At 36.7% G+C, this 16,488-nt stretch overlaps 1 protein-coding gene across 2 annotated transcripts in view; it reads left to right on the plus strand.

Annotated features, from left to right (window-relative positions):
• The window catches only part of NME7 (NME/NM23 family member 7), a 157,125-nt gene that overhangs the window by 24,165 nt on the left and 116,472 nt on the right, over positions 1 to 16,488 (plus strand). Inside the window, exons 2-3 of one of the 2 annotated variants that reach the window (XM_003785720.2) lie at positions 9,520 to 9,627; positions 10,441 to 10,607. In XM_003785720.2, the coding sequence (XP_003785768.1) occupies positions 9,520 to 9,627; positions 10,441 to 10,607 (275 nt within the window). The remainder of the gene's footprint in view (positions 1 to 9,519; positions 9,628 to 10,440; positions 10,608 to 16,488) is intronic. The other variant, XM_003785721.2, reaches the window with a different exon arrangement.

Raw genomic sequence — 16,488 nt, forward strand, 5'->3', positions numbered from 1 at the left:
CTGTAAATACAGATGAAGCTTAGCTCACTCACCTGCTGCTCACCTCCTGCTGTGCAGTCCAGTTCCTAGCAGGCTAGAGGCATGTACCAGATCCACAGCATGGGGATTGGGGACCACAGGGCTAAAATATAACTGGTTAGTCCCAGTGAAGTGTCATATTGGTTTTTTTCAGTGGATCATGTTTTAGATAAGTGATTTCAGAAAAAGTATATCTTTGATTGCTTCATCTAAGAGAGTTTTAAGCCATGTGACTCTTTGTTCTACATAGTTCTGACCCAGTAGCACCATAGGCTATTTCTTTACAACCTTACATATTTGAATAAGAACTTTATGTGCTCATCTGTTCATTGAACTGTAGTCACAATTTCATCTTTCTTTTGCGGTATTGTCTTAGTCTGTTCAGATTGCTATAAAAATACCATAAATTAGATAACTTATAAACAACAGAAATTTATTTTTCACAGTTCAGGAGGCTGAGAAATCTAAGATCAAAGAGCCAATAAATTCAGTGACTCATGTGGCCCATTTTTTTCATCATAGATGGCACCTTTTGGCTGCATCTTCAGATGGCAGAGGGGAAGGGCAGCTCTCTGGGGTCTTATTTATAAGGGAGCTAATTTCATACAGAGACCCCTAAATGCTCTCTCTCCTAATAATCACCTCCTGAAAGTTCCATCTCCTAATGCTATCACATTGGTGATTAGGTTTTCAACATATGAATTTTGGAGAGACACAAACATGGGAGGCACCTAGCTACTTCCTAAGCAAGGGGATGGGTCAGTAGCCCAGATGAATTAAAATATCCCTAAAGATAAGAGTTCTTCCAGGTCATATAGTTTGTCTTTAATTTGGTACATTTATTTTAGTGACTGTTAGGTTGTTGCTTCCATTTTTTTCATGGGGGGATAGTTAGATCTGAGGGTGAAGGAGAGGATGTAGAGGGAAGGGGTGGGTGGTAAAGCAGTATTTTTCAAAAGCTCTTGACCTTATTTGTGGATCATCAAGTAAGTTTAATAGATTTCTATTAGTATTATTAAAAAGGTAGAATAGAATAGAAAATATCTTCAAACATAACACATGGTAAAGGTACCTATTGCTGAGAAAAATTCTTCATTAGTACCTTTATATGTATATGTGCATTGGTTCATGAGAAGAGGTTATTTCTGTAATAGAAGTTTGAAGCTACTGTCATAATGGTCTTTTAAACATATGGAAAAGAAATGATATAATATTAACTGTCCCTAAATAGTATGTACTGTACAATTTTAATAACTCTGAATCTTTTATCAATTAGTTCTAAGCTTCAGCAGTCTTCCTCAATTTTATAAACAATTCAGTTCTGCCCCTCTTTGCCTCAAATACTATTTTGCATATGAATGGCTCTTAGTATTTCTCTTTAAACAATAATCTTCTGTTCTGTAATTATAAAAATGCAAGTTGTAGCCATTTAAAAATTTCATCTTCACGTTTTCAGAAACTAGTCTGGTGCTGTGTTTCAGACATGTGCTAGGGGACTAGTAAATAATGTCATTAAGTTTTGTTCCCTAGGCCCTTGTAATCTTGGGTTGACTCTGAGTAACTCCTCTTCCTTGATCTGTTACAACACATATTAAATGAAACTGCCAGAGACGTTTAAAGAAGGCTTCAGGACCTTTGTTGGAGCTATTTTTCCTGGGATCAAGGCCAGACGGATTTTCCATTGTTGGTAACCTCCTCTGATTTCTTATTACCTCTGTCTCCTTTTCTGCTCAGGTGTACCTTAGGTTATCTTTCTCACTGTCTCCCACCTCCATTGCTCTTTTGGCTGATCCACAACTCTGAATTCTTACCTTTTCCTTGATTCAGGGCTTTTGGGGTGTCTGGAAATGAGCCTTGATTTTTCTGGCCAAAAAATCAGACAGACCTTTGTTTAAATCCCAACTCTGGCTCTGACCAGCTGTTTATCTGTAATATGTAGACATTTAACCTCTCTGAACCTGCATGTTCCCATTGGTAAAAACAAGGGGCATACCGCCATTACAGGTTTTTTGTGAGAATTAACTAAAATATATATTACCTGACATACTGTTAGCTTATCACTCCCTTTCCCTCCCTACCTGCTTAGTTCAATATTTGGTTTCATCTCTAGTGAGAGAGAAATAAGACTTTTAAAGGTTAATTAAACTAGTAGCAGTTTAGAGAGCACTAAAAAAGTTGGACCCACAAATGCAAGCAGTGGGTCCTCAGTATGTGCTGAGCTGATACCTTATCTTCACTTTCCTATACCCTCTTGAGGGCCTTGCCAGGTACAAGGTCCCTAGAAGAGGGTAAGGGACTTTTACTTATTAAGGAGCTCCTTTGCATTGAAGCAATTTATTATCAAAACTCCTCTCTAGAAGCCTTGTAATTTTTTAATATAACCAGTGAAGGCAATTTTGTACTATTGGGTATTATTCAGAAATAGTCATCTTTGCTTAACATCCATACACATGGGCATGCAGACATGTACAGACATCCTTTACTCCAGTGCTTATGAATTGGGGGAATCATTTTTCATTCATATTAATATTTTGTTTCTACTGAATTTATAATTCATGTGAGGTTAGATAGTGAGTATGCTTTTTAATTTTTTCTGCCTTCCCCCAGACTTGTTAAGAATAAAAAAATTACTTAAAAAAATCCTTAAGTAGAAAGTATGTACCCAAGTATGTCACCATGAGACAGTAAATGAAGATTTAGATTATTTACTTGAAAAAAAATTTTTGATGCTTTATTTTTGACATCAGAGAAGCCCTGCACTGAAATTCTTTCTCATCTGTACATATTCATTCTTTTTAAATAAATTATAAAACATTTCTGCTTTGCTTTGTGGAATTGGAGACAGGTTCTTCAGATTTTATTCTTCATAAGTTTCCTGCTTGGCTCTGGAATCCTAGCCACATAATTAGTTTTGTATCTTGGAGTAGCTAAATGGTAAAGTGTGATGCCCGCCATTTTGGACATATAGGTTGATGATAAGTACAACGTCTAATATGACTTTAAACATCATGTTAACATTATGAATAGGAATATTTTGCTATTATTTTCCATAACATCCTTGGTTCCTTTGACAAGCCAAAGCATAGCTTTTGAGTTCTTATATGTACAATTTCCAACAGTAATTTTATGTTGATTAATGTATGATTTTTTTCCAATGGTGCCTTTCCTTTGAGAAGTTTGAATTATAAAACTAATGATTAATATTTAATAGCTAGTGCTATAAAATGTTTGGTTTTCTTTTTTTTTTTTGAGTCAGGGTCTATTTTGTCATCCTTGGTGGGGTACTGTGGCATCATAGCTCACAGCAACCTCAGACTCTTGGGCTCAAGTGATCCTCTTGCCTCAGCTTCCCAAGTAGCTGGGATTATAGGTGCCTGCCACAATGCCAGCTATTTTTTTAGAGACCAGGTCTCACTCTTGCTCAGGCTGATCTTAAACTCCTGAACTCAAGCAATCCACCCACCTTGGCCTCCTAGAGTGCTAGGAGCATGAGCCACCACACCTGGCAATGTTATAAAATTTTAAAAAGAACATTTTTACTCGTATTTTTATTGTCAGAAACAAACCCATAACTGTCTGAACCCCCCAAAAGACAAGAATTATACTCTGATTAAATATTCTTTACAAAAAATTATTATTACAGAAATAACTATAAATGTTCAGTAGTTTTTATTTTCACTTACAAGTACAATTTTAGTCACATTTCTATTTTTCTGTCCATCACAAATTCCTTTTTCCTTTATAATGATTTTTTTCTGCAAAGACCTTTAAAAAACCATTTACCTAGGATTAGCTGTACCTGAGGCTGTGTCATCACAAATCCAAAGAAGCTTTTCCTGTATATCAGAAAAAGACCAGTGAAGGAGATGAGTCTGCAGTGCAGCTCTAGGGTCACACGTGGACCTGTAATCTACTGTCTCTGCTACAAGAGACTTGGGCAACAGAAATTGTAAATGCTTCATGTGCACTGAGTTATTCAATCCTCATAAACACCTTATGAGAAAACTGTTAACTACTCCCATTTTATAGATGAGGAAACTGAGGCTTAAAAGAGATTGTCTTTTCCACCATCACAAAGCCCAGGTCTATCTGATTCTAGAGCCATGCTCTTAGACATACTGAGATCTTACCCCCAACCTCCACAGAAAGCCCTTTATAGCTTTCTGGGTCTTCTCTTTAAGCAATGTATTTCAGGGACATGTGGCTTGCTGTAGGCTACCAGCAAATAATAGCAGAGAGAGAATTAGCAGCAGATTTGTTGGTGTGGCACATTCTTTGCACTCAGCAATACTGGTAGTACCAGGCCAATTGGTATTTGTTGGTTGATTGTCATGGTGTTATTAGAAATGGAATGGCTCTAATCAGAAATATTGATGTGTATGAGTCCAAGGTAAAGTTACACTTGGTGGCATGAGCTTAGTTAAACTTCTCTTGAACTGAGGGAATAGATTTATTTTATTTTATTTATTTATTTATTTATTTATTTTTTGAGACAGAGCCTCAAGCTGGGTAGAGTGCCGGTGACATCAAAGCTCACAGCAACCTCCAACTCCTGGGCTCAAGCGAGTCTTCTGCCTCCACCTCCCAAGTAGCTGGGACCACAGGCGCCCGCCACAACGCCTGGCTATTTTTAGTTGCAGCCATCGTTGTTGTTTGGCGGCCTGGGCTGGATTTGAACCTGCCACCTTAGGTGTATGTGGCTGATACCTTAGCCACTTGAGCCACAGGCGCCGAACCTATTTATTTATTTTTTAAAATTTTTTTTTTTTTTTTTTGCAGTTTTTGGCCAGGGCTAGGTTTGAACCCACTACCTCTGGTATATGGGGCCAGCGCCCTACTCCTTTGAGCCACAGGCACCATCCCGGAGTAGATTATTTTTAAATATACATGTGCATGGAAAAAATTCTTGGTTTTAGGCTGGGCATGATAGCTCATCCCTGTAATCCTAGCACTCTTGGAGGCCGAGGTGGGTAGATTGCCTGAGCTTAGGAGTTTGAGACCAGCCTTAGGAAGAACAAGACCCTGTCTCTAAAAATAGCTGGGCATTGTGGCAGGCGCCTATAGTCCCAGCTACTTGGAAGGCTGAGGCAAGAGGATCTCTTGAGCCCAAGAGTTTGAGGTTGCTGTGAGCTGTGATGCCATGGCACTGTAGAGGGCAGCAAAGTGAAACTCTCTCTCTTAAAAAAAAAATTCTTGGTTTCACTTGATCCATCCTAGAGCTAGGCCTCTCTTTAAGCAGTAGCAAACAGAAATGTTGTTTAATTCAATTTGCCAAAGGATTGATTGTCCTTCAAATAGCATTTCCTTAAAATCACCTATTTGGGCTCAGCGCCTGTGGCTCAAGTGGCTAAGGCGCCAGCTACATACACCTAAGGTGGCGGGTTTGAATCCAGCCCGGGCCCGCCAAGCAACAATGATGGCTGCAACCAAAAAATAGCCGGCGTTATGACAGGTGCCTGTGGTCCCAGCTACTTGGGAGGCTGAGGCAGGAGACTTGCTTGAGCCCAGGAGTTGGAGGTTGCTGTGAGCTTTCATCCATAGCACTCTACCCAGGGGGACAGCTTGAGGCTCTGTCTCAAAAAAAAAAAATCACTTATTTGTCTTATACTTGACATGAGTTTTATACTCTACTCAATAATATATGCATGTATATTATAATATAAAAATGTTTACATTATTTACCATTAAGTCAGACTGATGCTCTAGGAAGGTACTCTTTCTCTCAATGTGCACACGTACACACATACACACACCCTCCCACGCACTTAGAGACTTTAAGACTTCTAGATATAACATTACATTGTCTAGTTTGAGCCACTTTAAGACTGTGGGGTATAATAAGACTATATTGTCCTTTGAGAGTTTAAGACTTTTGGTACAAAGTGTGGTTAAGGATCAGCTGTTTTATTATGTATAAATTATATTTAAAATGTTCAAAAGAGGAAACATTATTCAGCTTCTTTAAGAAACATTATCTTTTTATGCAATGTAATCTTTAAATGTTCTTCATAAAGAACTTCAAAGTATTTTCGATAGAAACAGAAATCTTCAATGAAGAGGGAATGAATGATTTTCCATGTAATCATTGGGCAGTGACATTCTTATCATAACATCAGTGGCCAAAGTATGCTGTGTGCTACTAAAGTGGTAGTTTATCTTATTTGAGTTGATTTTCCATGTAATCATTGGGCAGTGACATTCTGATCATAACTGTGGTGGCCTCCAAGTATCCCTTCCCTGTGAGCTACTAAAGTGGTAGTTTATCCTATTCGAGTTGATCTTGGAAGCCTGATGATTTGGGAAGATCACTGGCTCTGTGATTTTATGCTAGTCATTTATATGCTCTGGAAATCATTTTCTTTATCCATAAAATGAAGGAGTCAAATAAAATGGTATCCAACTTTGATATCATTTGAAAGTAGAAAAGAGGAATTAAGTTCTTTTCTAGACTTGGCTTAACAAAATTATAAAATAAAACTTAAAATTTTGAAGGCCACTTTGGGCTGGGAGGTGTGTGTATGTGTGTGTGTGTGTGCGCGTGCATGCATGTGTTTCAGGCAGGTATTTCAAAGACCTTCCTAATCCCAGCTCTTCTGGAGGCCAAGGATAGAGGATGGCTTGAGCTTAGGACTTTGAGATTACAGTGAGCTATGATCACACCACTGCACTCCAGCCCGGGTGGCAGAATGAGGCCCTGGCTCCAACCTGGTTGGGATGTTTTGTGACAAGTCCAGATGCACCATTGTTATATCCTAGATATTCCTCTTAGCTCTAGGAAATCACCACAGTTTTTGCTGGAGCAGTAAAAGAGAAGTAAAATTTAAATCAAGTTTGAACTCAATTTGTACTTGGAGTACTAAATCTTTTCTCTTGAGGAAACAGTCCCAGCTTGAGACTTAGTTTCCAAAAGCTTCACTGGGCAAGCACAGGCTTGAGCTCACTTTTTTGCTGTCTTCTCTACCCCTTGACAGGCTTTCTCTGCCTGCGCCTTGGCTTCTCAATCTCTCGCCACTTAATTCTTATCACATGTCCTTGGGAGTAAAGCAACACAGATTGTTGGGCTCACCTCCGTGGGCTTCCTGTCTTTCTGCACCTTGGATCCGCATATCCTGGCTGCCTTAGAAGGTCTCCAGTGTCTTCAATATCTTACTTTGCTAGTTGTTCTTGGAAAGTTTCTTTGTATTGTTGTAAACCCCTTTATTATACAAAAGCAGTAGTTCCTAAGTTTATTTTCTTTGTATTAAAACTGTTTTTTTGAATAGCATATTATGCAACGTTCTGCGGCTTTATTCAGAATTAAAGGGTGTGATTAGCAAGTTTGGTGGTTAAGTCATGTGGATAAATGAAAGTACCAAGTTTCATTGGTTTTTCATTTGCCTTAGAGATATCAGTTCTTCCATTTTATAATTATATTTATTTTAGTGAAGGCAATATTTCAGTTATGTATTTCAACAAATTTTTATTATAGATAGTACAAAATTTTGTTTAAAATTACTGATATTTAATCCTTTTACTAACAGGGAAGTACAGTAGTAGAATGCACAGTGAAATCTAAATTCAAAAGAGCTGTATTGTTATAATCAATATGAAAAACAGTATAAAGAAAGGCTTTCACAAATGTCATAGTATGTCTCTTATTTTACACATACTTTCTCTTGACTAAGAAGCATCGTTTAAGTGTCTCTTTTTGGATAACTATGAGATAAATAAAACAGTGTATTAAAAATTATTCATCTGCTTGACATCTGTAGCTCAGTGGTTAGGACGCTGGTCATGTACACCAGGGATGCTGGGTTTGAACCCGGCCAGGGCCTGCTAAACAAACAAACAACAATAACAACAACAACAAAAATAGCTGGGCATTGTGGCGGGCACCTGTAGTCCCAGCCACTAGGGAGGCTGAGGCAAGAGAATCTTGTGGGCCCAAGAGTTTGAGGTTGCTGTGAGCTATGATGTCATACTCTACAGAGGGTGACAAAGTGAGACTCTGTCTCAAAAAAAAATTATTCACCTATGTTATAATTTATGAATAAACTCATAAACAGGACTAGACATCCAACTTCTACCATACTATCTAAAATCAAATTTTTTTTTGAGACAGTCTCACCATGTCACCCTGGGTAGAGTGCTCACAGCAACCTCAAACTATTGGGCTTAAGCGATTCTCTTGCCTTAGGCTCCCGCCACAACACCCGGCTATTTTTTGTTATAGTTGTTTTTTTTTTTATCTGGCCTGGGCTGGTTTGAACCCACCAGCCTAGGTGTATGTGGCTGGCGCCGAACCTATAAATCAGTTATTAACAGAAAAAAGAACCCCCAAATATGCCTTAACCAGAGTATCAGGTGACAAATCCAGAATTAACAAAAAAAGTACATTCTCTTCCTTATATCTTCATTTGCTTATTGTAATGAAAGACCTTTCCAGCTGGGGTAGTTTTACTACATATATTATGTTAGTAATAGAAATCCTATTGGTTAGTCAAGGGCCAACATTTGACTTTTTTCCTTCATTTTATTATGTGTTGTACCCATAAAAATGTACCTTAGAGACCTCCCACTATAGGAAGGTTAAATGACCAAGGTTCCCAGCTACTGTGCTCTGAAATCCGCTGTTGCTTTCTTTAGTGCTTAGGACTTGCCAAGGGCTGTACCTGAGAGGAGCAAGGATTCTAAATCTGCCCTGCCTGTCCTTGGGCGTCCTAGTGCTCCTTTGCTGGCTACCTGGCTCTAGCACTGCCTGATGGGCTTGCTGTACCATCCTTAGGTGGTGTAGCAATCCAGGATGAGTCCAGCTAACCTTCCCTCCCTCTCTCTTCCACTCAGGCCTGATCTGCACTGTGGTCCACCAGCTGTCTCCATCTTCCTCTGCTCCCTCCTCACTTTTGGTTATAGCAATTTCTCTTCCTGAAATTCTTCCATGTTCAACCCTGTCTTGGAATTTGTTTCTCAGAGATCCTACCTAGACTGACATTTTCCTACTAGGTCTATGAAAAGATACTATGATATAAAATTACTAAGGAGAGAGGATGTTTGCTATTAATTTTAATGACAACAGTATTCTGCGGGATTCTTAAATTTAGGAAAGTTAAAACTTCACATCATTGGGAACTATTCTTTCAGAATTGTTTTTCATATTAATTTATTGATAATCTCTTTGTATGTAAACTTTCAGAAGGACTTTGAATTGTTAACAGTAGTCAGACCAGGAGCTCAGGTTCTTAAAAAATGTTAATTTACTCAGGAGATTGGCTAGCTATGATATATTAAATAATTCATAAACCTTTAAGATATCTAAGGTTATTTAATGAGAAATTAAAAAGAAGTATTTCTGAGGTTGTGTTGAAAATATTTTGTTGAAAAGCAGAAAAATCAATACAATGGATAGTAGCAAATTTGTTTTTTGCAAAGGTTTGGTAATTCTTGCTTTCATTCTGTATGACTTATGTAAGAGTCCTTATTCTTTATGTGTTAGAGTTAAAATTTTTTTGTCTTTCTTTGCAGAATCATAGTGAAAGATTTGTTTTCATTGCAGAATGGTATGATCCAAATGCTTCACTTCTTCGACGTTATGAACTTTTATATTACCCAGGAGATGGATCTGTTGAAATGGTAAATAAATCTTGCTTTTCCTGAATGTTAGCAAAGGGGGTGATTAGGAGTTGGGAGCAGAATAGGATTGCCTTTTATATAATTACTTTCTAGAATACATTTATATATATATGAATGCTTTTTTGTTATTCATTATAATTCTAATCTAAGAAGATTACTTTGTGCCCTTTTTGTGCCTTTATTTTTAATGTCAAAAATAGGCAAATTTGGGAGGTGAGAAAACTGAAGTGGGATTTTTCATATTTTAGATTAAGCAATGATTGATCAATTTTTATAGATAAAGATTATGTTCATAAATAGGGTGGCCATAAAGTTCATGTGCAAATTGTATATCTGTATACAGATATACCTGTACATCACCATTATTACTGCAAGAAGTCAAATTGAAGAGGATTATACTGAAAGAATCTTATTTATTTGTGTTCTTTCATTGGCAACACTTTTAACAAATAGATCTATTTGTTGTTGGGATTTTGTATACACAAGAAAGCAGAAATTTGGGCGTATGACACTCTTTGGGATTGCATAGGCACTAATTTGCTGAAACAATTTGGCAACAAAAAATCTTTATATTCAGGATTTAAATATTACATTTCTAATAAGAAGTTTTATGTTAGATTTGTTTAATTGGATTAGATTAAGAAACAGATTAGATTAAGTAATATAAAAAATTATTGTTTGTATTTGTAGAAAAAAAGGACTGTAATGTAATCTATCTCTGGTAAGATAGAATTAAGGACTACTTCTACCTTATAATCAGACGACTATTCCTTATTGATTACTTTTTATTGATTATATTGTTTTTGGTTCTAGCATGATGTAAAGAATCATCGTACCTTTTTAAAGAGGACCAAATATGATAACTTGCACTTGGAAGATTTATATATAGGCAACAAAGTGAATGTCTTTTCTCGACAACTGGTGTTGGTTGACTATGGGGATCAATATACAGCTCGTCAACTGGGCAGTCGGAAAGAAAAGTAAGAGACCAATTACATAATCTTTTTTTCATTTGACTTTGGGCCTGAAGGCAGTCTGAATAAGAATGAAAAAATTTAACCATAGGAGAGTAGACAGAGAGTACTTGGAGAATGATTGTTCTCATTCTGTCTCTTTTCTCCCCAATTTTTTAATTGAAATATCATAATTGTACATGTCCTCATTCTGTCTTAATTCATTTATATTTCCTGTGACCCTTAGTTCATCTCTTCCCACACTGCAAGCACCTAGTCTGTATTAGCTGAATGAATTAATGAATACAATTTAAAATTTATTATCTACTCTTCCCTTTTCCCATGTCCTCCCTATTCTTCAATGAGGAAGAACCTTCGATCTAGTTGGCAAGGAAGTTTTTGTCTAGATTGTTTGTAACTAATGTTGTCTACTCTTGAGCATTAGTCATAGACATCTATGTCCAATAAATGTTGACTGATCAGTTGCAGAAAGACATTGTGAGTGTTGTTAAAAAAAAAAAAAAAGAAACTTATCTATCTTGTTCATAACTGTATCCCTAAAAACTACTATAGTGATACCTCCAGTAGTAAATTATTAACAGGGTGTGGCCAACAAAATTTTTTAAAGGAATGAATGAATGAGTTTACATCAGTGAAAATGTCTGGAGGAGGAGCTTCCCCCTGGCTGGCATTCCTGCTTTCTTCTCTCCCTCCCATCGCTAGTGGCTCTTCCTGTGAAGTAGAGAAGTACAGCTTGGTGCCCTCCCTGTGTGCCTCTCTTCTTGTATTGGTCAGAGCTACATTTGTCATTCTGACTTTTTCTTTTCCTCTGTTTCAATTTAAAAAATAAAAGAGAAAACAAGTTGAGGATGCAGCAGAAAATTATTCTATAGAAAACAAAGACTTTTGATCTGAACATCAATTTTTAGTATTATCAAAATGACGTTTTATTTTCAATCTCTGCCTTTATGACGTTCATCTTTCTGAGGATTAACTATATTTGAAATTAAATTTTAATTCCTTTGTCATCGTTCTTGGCTCTAATTTCTGTGGCTTACGTTTCGTGTGGTTGTAGGAAATATTTTGCATGTATAGAGGAACTGTTGCTGTAATTACAAAGAGGGATCATTGGTGGCTATGTATAAGATACATATGTATAAAAGCTGTATGTATGAAAATCTACAAACACTATCAGTACAACTATTTTTTGAGGTCTACTACCCAAATAACTAGCTCTTTGCCTAACATCTGAATCACCTCCATAGGATTATGACATCCCTCTCTGTGCCTTCTCTAGCCTTTCTTTAGAAGCCTTTTATAATTCTTGAGGTGATTTGGTGCTCAGTGTGGCATTAGTACACAGGTGGTGATGGCTGAGAATGGTAGTGAATGCCTCATAAAAAAGGAAGGATAAAGATTCCCAGGATAACTGTGAAATAGGAAAAAAAATTAGGATGTCAAATAAATAGAAATATTTTATTGTTATGAAATCTTATGGTAAAAGTGTATGGGATTAAGGTAACGCCAACCATACTTCTTTTTACTTATGATTAATAAATATGTTAATATATTTATTATCATTTATAAATATATAATAAAAAATGTAGATATATAGCTTTCATTTACGGAGCACATGCTGTGTGCCAGTTGTCACGATAGGCATTTACATAGACTTCGGTACAAGATCACTTCAAATTTCACGTAAACTATCAAAGTAAATGAATTAGGAAGTCAAAGTTAATAGTCTGACTCAATCAAAATAAAGTAACAGCAGTGACAATTATAATTTAAATGTTGTTGCTCTGACTTATCTGAAGCAAATGTTGCTAAATCTATTTTATCGGATGGGTAAGTAACTTGGTCATAGTCGTACAACTAGAAAAGTGAAAGGAAACGAGCAAATCCTGTTGTGTTTTCCTCTAAAATCTATTCTCTTCCTACTAAACTTCTCATTAATTATTCTGGCAAAAGCTACTGAATGGGACTGATTTTGAAACAGAAAGAGAAGAAGAATTCTATTATAATATGAGGACAAATTTGAAATATTGGGGCTTTATTAATATTGTTCCTAAAAATACATGCAGTGTTATCTATTTTGCTGTCATACATTGTTTCAATATTTTCTCTTTGATTATTTCCTAACTGCATATGGGTTAGTAAATCTAGCAACCCTTTAGATGATTTGAATAAACTTCCTTTGAATCAAACAGTTTTCGAAGATATATTATTTTATTTAAATGCCAAAAGGTAAGCATATGGAAATATATGTGTATATTTATCAGGGTCCCATAGAAACAACTCTGTGTAATATACTTAGTTGTAATTTAGTCTATTTCTCAGTTTTGTATAGTGTCAAAGAGAATTTATGAACTAACTACATAGTCCTTTCTGGAGTAAAGCCTGTATTCAGGGGAACTGGTAAACTTGATCCCCAGGGAGCCTATCAACTAATTGGGAGGTAGTTATCTAGATAATGTAATTTAGTTTAGCTCACAAGTTGGCCTCAACATTCCAATTCCCATTGACTGTAGAAGTCTGACTTTGAGTCACACTTCTATCCTCTCTTCTGTCCACTGTATTTTAGTTGAGACTTGTGCTTAGAAAGAGTTTACGAATACTTCTTCCTGGAGGCAGGGGAATTGGCCTAAATCATCTTTTGATTTTTTAATATAGCCCAATAAATTCAACTGTTTGTTTAGCCCAAACATAACTTATTCATAAGTTTTTTTTTTTCTTTAAGTAGTGAAATCATACTTTATTTTTATTTGTTTGCAGTTTTTGGCCAGGGCTGGGTTTGAACCCACCACCTCTGGTATATGGGGCCAGCGCCCTACTCCTTTGAGCCACAGGTGCTGCCCCATACATTATTTTTTAGATGTATATAGTTATGGATGAACATACAGTTTCTGAGATTAGAATTTGATTCATATGAACTATTTACATTTTTTATGTTTGAAAATTTGGAATGTCAGCAGACATCTATTGAAAGAAATTTTATTGAGAGAAAAATATTATAAAATCTTGACTATGATTTTAAAACAGGGTTCAGGTATTATATGCTTAAGCAGGATTGTAATATTGGGATATAAGTTACAAATGATTTAAAAGACATTACAATTAATAAATGCCAACTGGAATAAATGAAGTTTAGAATACTTCAGGGACTTTTCTTTTCTCCTCCCCGGGTTGCTTTGGCACTGCACCCCCAGGTTTTGTCTCTATCTCTCTGGCTATTTGTTCTCAGAAGCATTTTGACTTTAGTGTTCCCCAGAGTCTGGCATGTGGTCCTTTTTTCTCATTCTGTTCACTCTCCCAGAGGATTCTGTATACTCCCTTGACTTCCAACTATATGTCTCTTTCCAAATTTATATCATCAGTCCACTGCAAAACCATATGTTCAGCTTTAATCTGAGCTTTCCCACCTGGATTCCTCACAGGCACTTAAAAATAACAAATCTAAAGTTGGATTAATTTACTTTCATTGAAAACCTGTTGCTTTGTATTTACCAGCACCACGTTCACCTAATCATAGACTTCGAAAATTGGAAGCTCTCCCCAAGTTCATTTTTTGTGTATTCCTACATCCAGATGGAAACCTAATCTTAGCAATTTACTTCTTTCAAAAATCTCTCTTATTTCTCTATCCTTCATATCTCATGTACCTTAAGCTAGCTTCTAGTCATCTCTTAAGCTCAACTAGTCTCCATTCTCCTTTCCAAATTGTTAAACTGGTGGAGAGAACTGACACGGGACCCAGATGTGGATTAAAATAAAGTTTGTTATTTTTCTTTTTTTAGTTTATACCGTGTTTCTATCCTCCTACATTCTTTTTAAGGTGAGAACATTGGTGTTTCCTTTTCTTTATTTTTTTCTTGTATTCATTTTAATTTCAAAATATTACAGGGTACAAATGTTTTTAGTTCCATGGATTGGTTTTGCACTGCTTGAAGCAGGGCTATAAGTGTGCCCATTACCCAGATAATCTTCGTTGTACCCCTTAGGTGGGTTTTTACGCATCCTCCCCACTCCTCTCCCCTCTGCTTGATTTCCAGTGAGTTTTACTTCCCTCTGTATACATGTGTGCTCAGCAGGTATTGCCAATATAATAGCAAGTACATGTAGTATCTGTTTTTCCATTCTTTGGATACTTAGGAAAATGGTCTCCAGTTCCATCCAAATTGTTTCAAAAGACATTAGTTCATTCTTTTTTATGACTGAGTAGTATTCCCTGGTATACATATACCTCATTTTGTCAATCTACGCATAAATCGATGGGCACTTGGGTTGATTCCACATCTTCACAATTGTGAATTGTAGTACAATAAACATTTGCGTGCTGGTGTCTTTTTGTAAAATGATTTATTTTCCTGTGGGTAAATACCCAGTAGTAAAATTACTGGATTGAATGATAGGTCTATTTTTAGTTCTTTGAGGAATTTTCATATTGTTTTCCATAGAGGTTGTACTGTTTAATAATTCGCAATCCCAACATCAGCATATAAGCGCTCCCTTCACAGGATGCTGGCCAAAGTGTTAATTTTCCTTAGGCTCTGGTAAAAGCTATGTTTCTTCCTATTCCTACTTCTTTCATTCCACCCCTTACCTTCCCACTTTTGCTGATCTGGAACTTGGGGACAGATGGCTCTGTAGAGCGAGCCTGGAGAGCACACTTGCCAGGGTTCTCTGCCTGTGTCCTAGCCCATGGAACAGAGGGAAAAAGAGCACTAGAGACACAGGCTTCTGTGTGGGTGCTGGACTCTGACCCAGATGTGCTTCACATGTGGAAGCAGGAAAATAGTAACCTGTGCCCTCTTGAGGGCCTGCAGTCTGAGAAAAGAGGCAGGGCCTATATGACCAATAACTCTTAAATGTGGCCAGATGTTGAGGAGCAAATGGAGGGAATGGAGAAGGGGCGCCCTCTCCTAGGATTGGAGTAGAAGTCACTTTACTCCTGAGGAGCAAGGGTACACATTCCTGGTTGTTCTCTCTCTGTGTTTTATACCTTTAGGCCAGCTAGCCTGACAAGCTAAGTAGACTAAGTCTGCTTCTCAGGGGAGGAGACCAGCAAAATATTAGTTTGCTCTTGCTCTCATCTTTGGAAAACAAACCACCTCCTCAATACCAATTGTTACTGTTACTTTGTGTATTGTCCTGGGACCAATGGTAACCAGTTTAAATTTTGGTACCTTAACACATTAGAGGAAGACCTTGGTTCAGTTGCCAAGGCTTTGCTAAAGTACTTACCCCTCTGTCATTTTCTCATCTTTACTTATCTGTGGTCTCATTGTCCAAAATGGCTTACTATCAATTATATGATGCCCTCAATGACAGCATAAATGTGCCCCAATTTACGCATTGGAAAGTACCTTCCTATTATTAAATTCCCAGGGAGAAATTAAGGTTCTTTTTTCTATAAACAAAAATCAAATTCTGCCTTTCCAGTTTGTAATTCTCACTCAGATGGTTCTTGGTTACTTAACAGATGCGAGTTGAATTTCCTTTTTCAGCTCCTTTCAGAGCCATCTTTCCCTAAGAAGGGTTTGATTGATTATCTATTTGGAGTAATTAATGTCTCCTGCCATCTCTTTTTGCCTTGCCTTTTTATGCTTTAGATATGTATGTGTCTCATAAACAACAATAGTTCTTTTAAAAAATTTCAGTCTGAAAACCTCTAGATTTTCACTGGTGAGGTTTACATACTTACATATGCTGTAATTATTGGTATTATTGTACATATGTCTACTATTTTACTGTTCTTTCTGCTTTTCTATTTTTCTTGTCTCTTTAAAAATTGAGTGAGGTATTTTTCTTCTTTTTTCTTTCTGTAGTTTTCTATTGATGCCATAACAAATTACCATAAACTCACTCAGGCACTTAAACAATATAAAGTTATTATCTTTTTTTTTTT

This window comes from Otolemur garnettii, unplaced genomic scaffold, assembly GCF_000181295.1.
Source record: "Otolemur garnettii isolate 467f Iridium unplaced genomic scaffold, OtoGar3 scaffold00016, whole genome shotgun sequence".
NCBI lineage: Eukaryota > Metazoa > Chordata > Mammalia > Primates > Galagidae > Otolemur > Otolemur garnettii.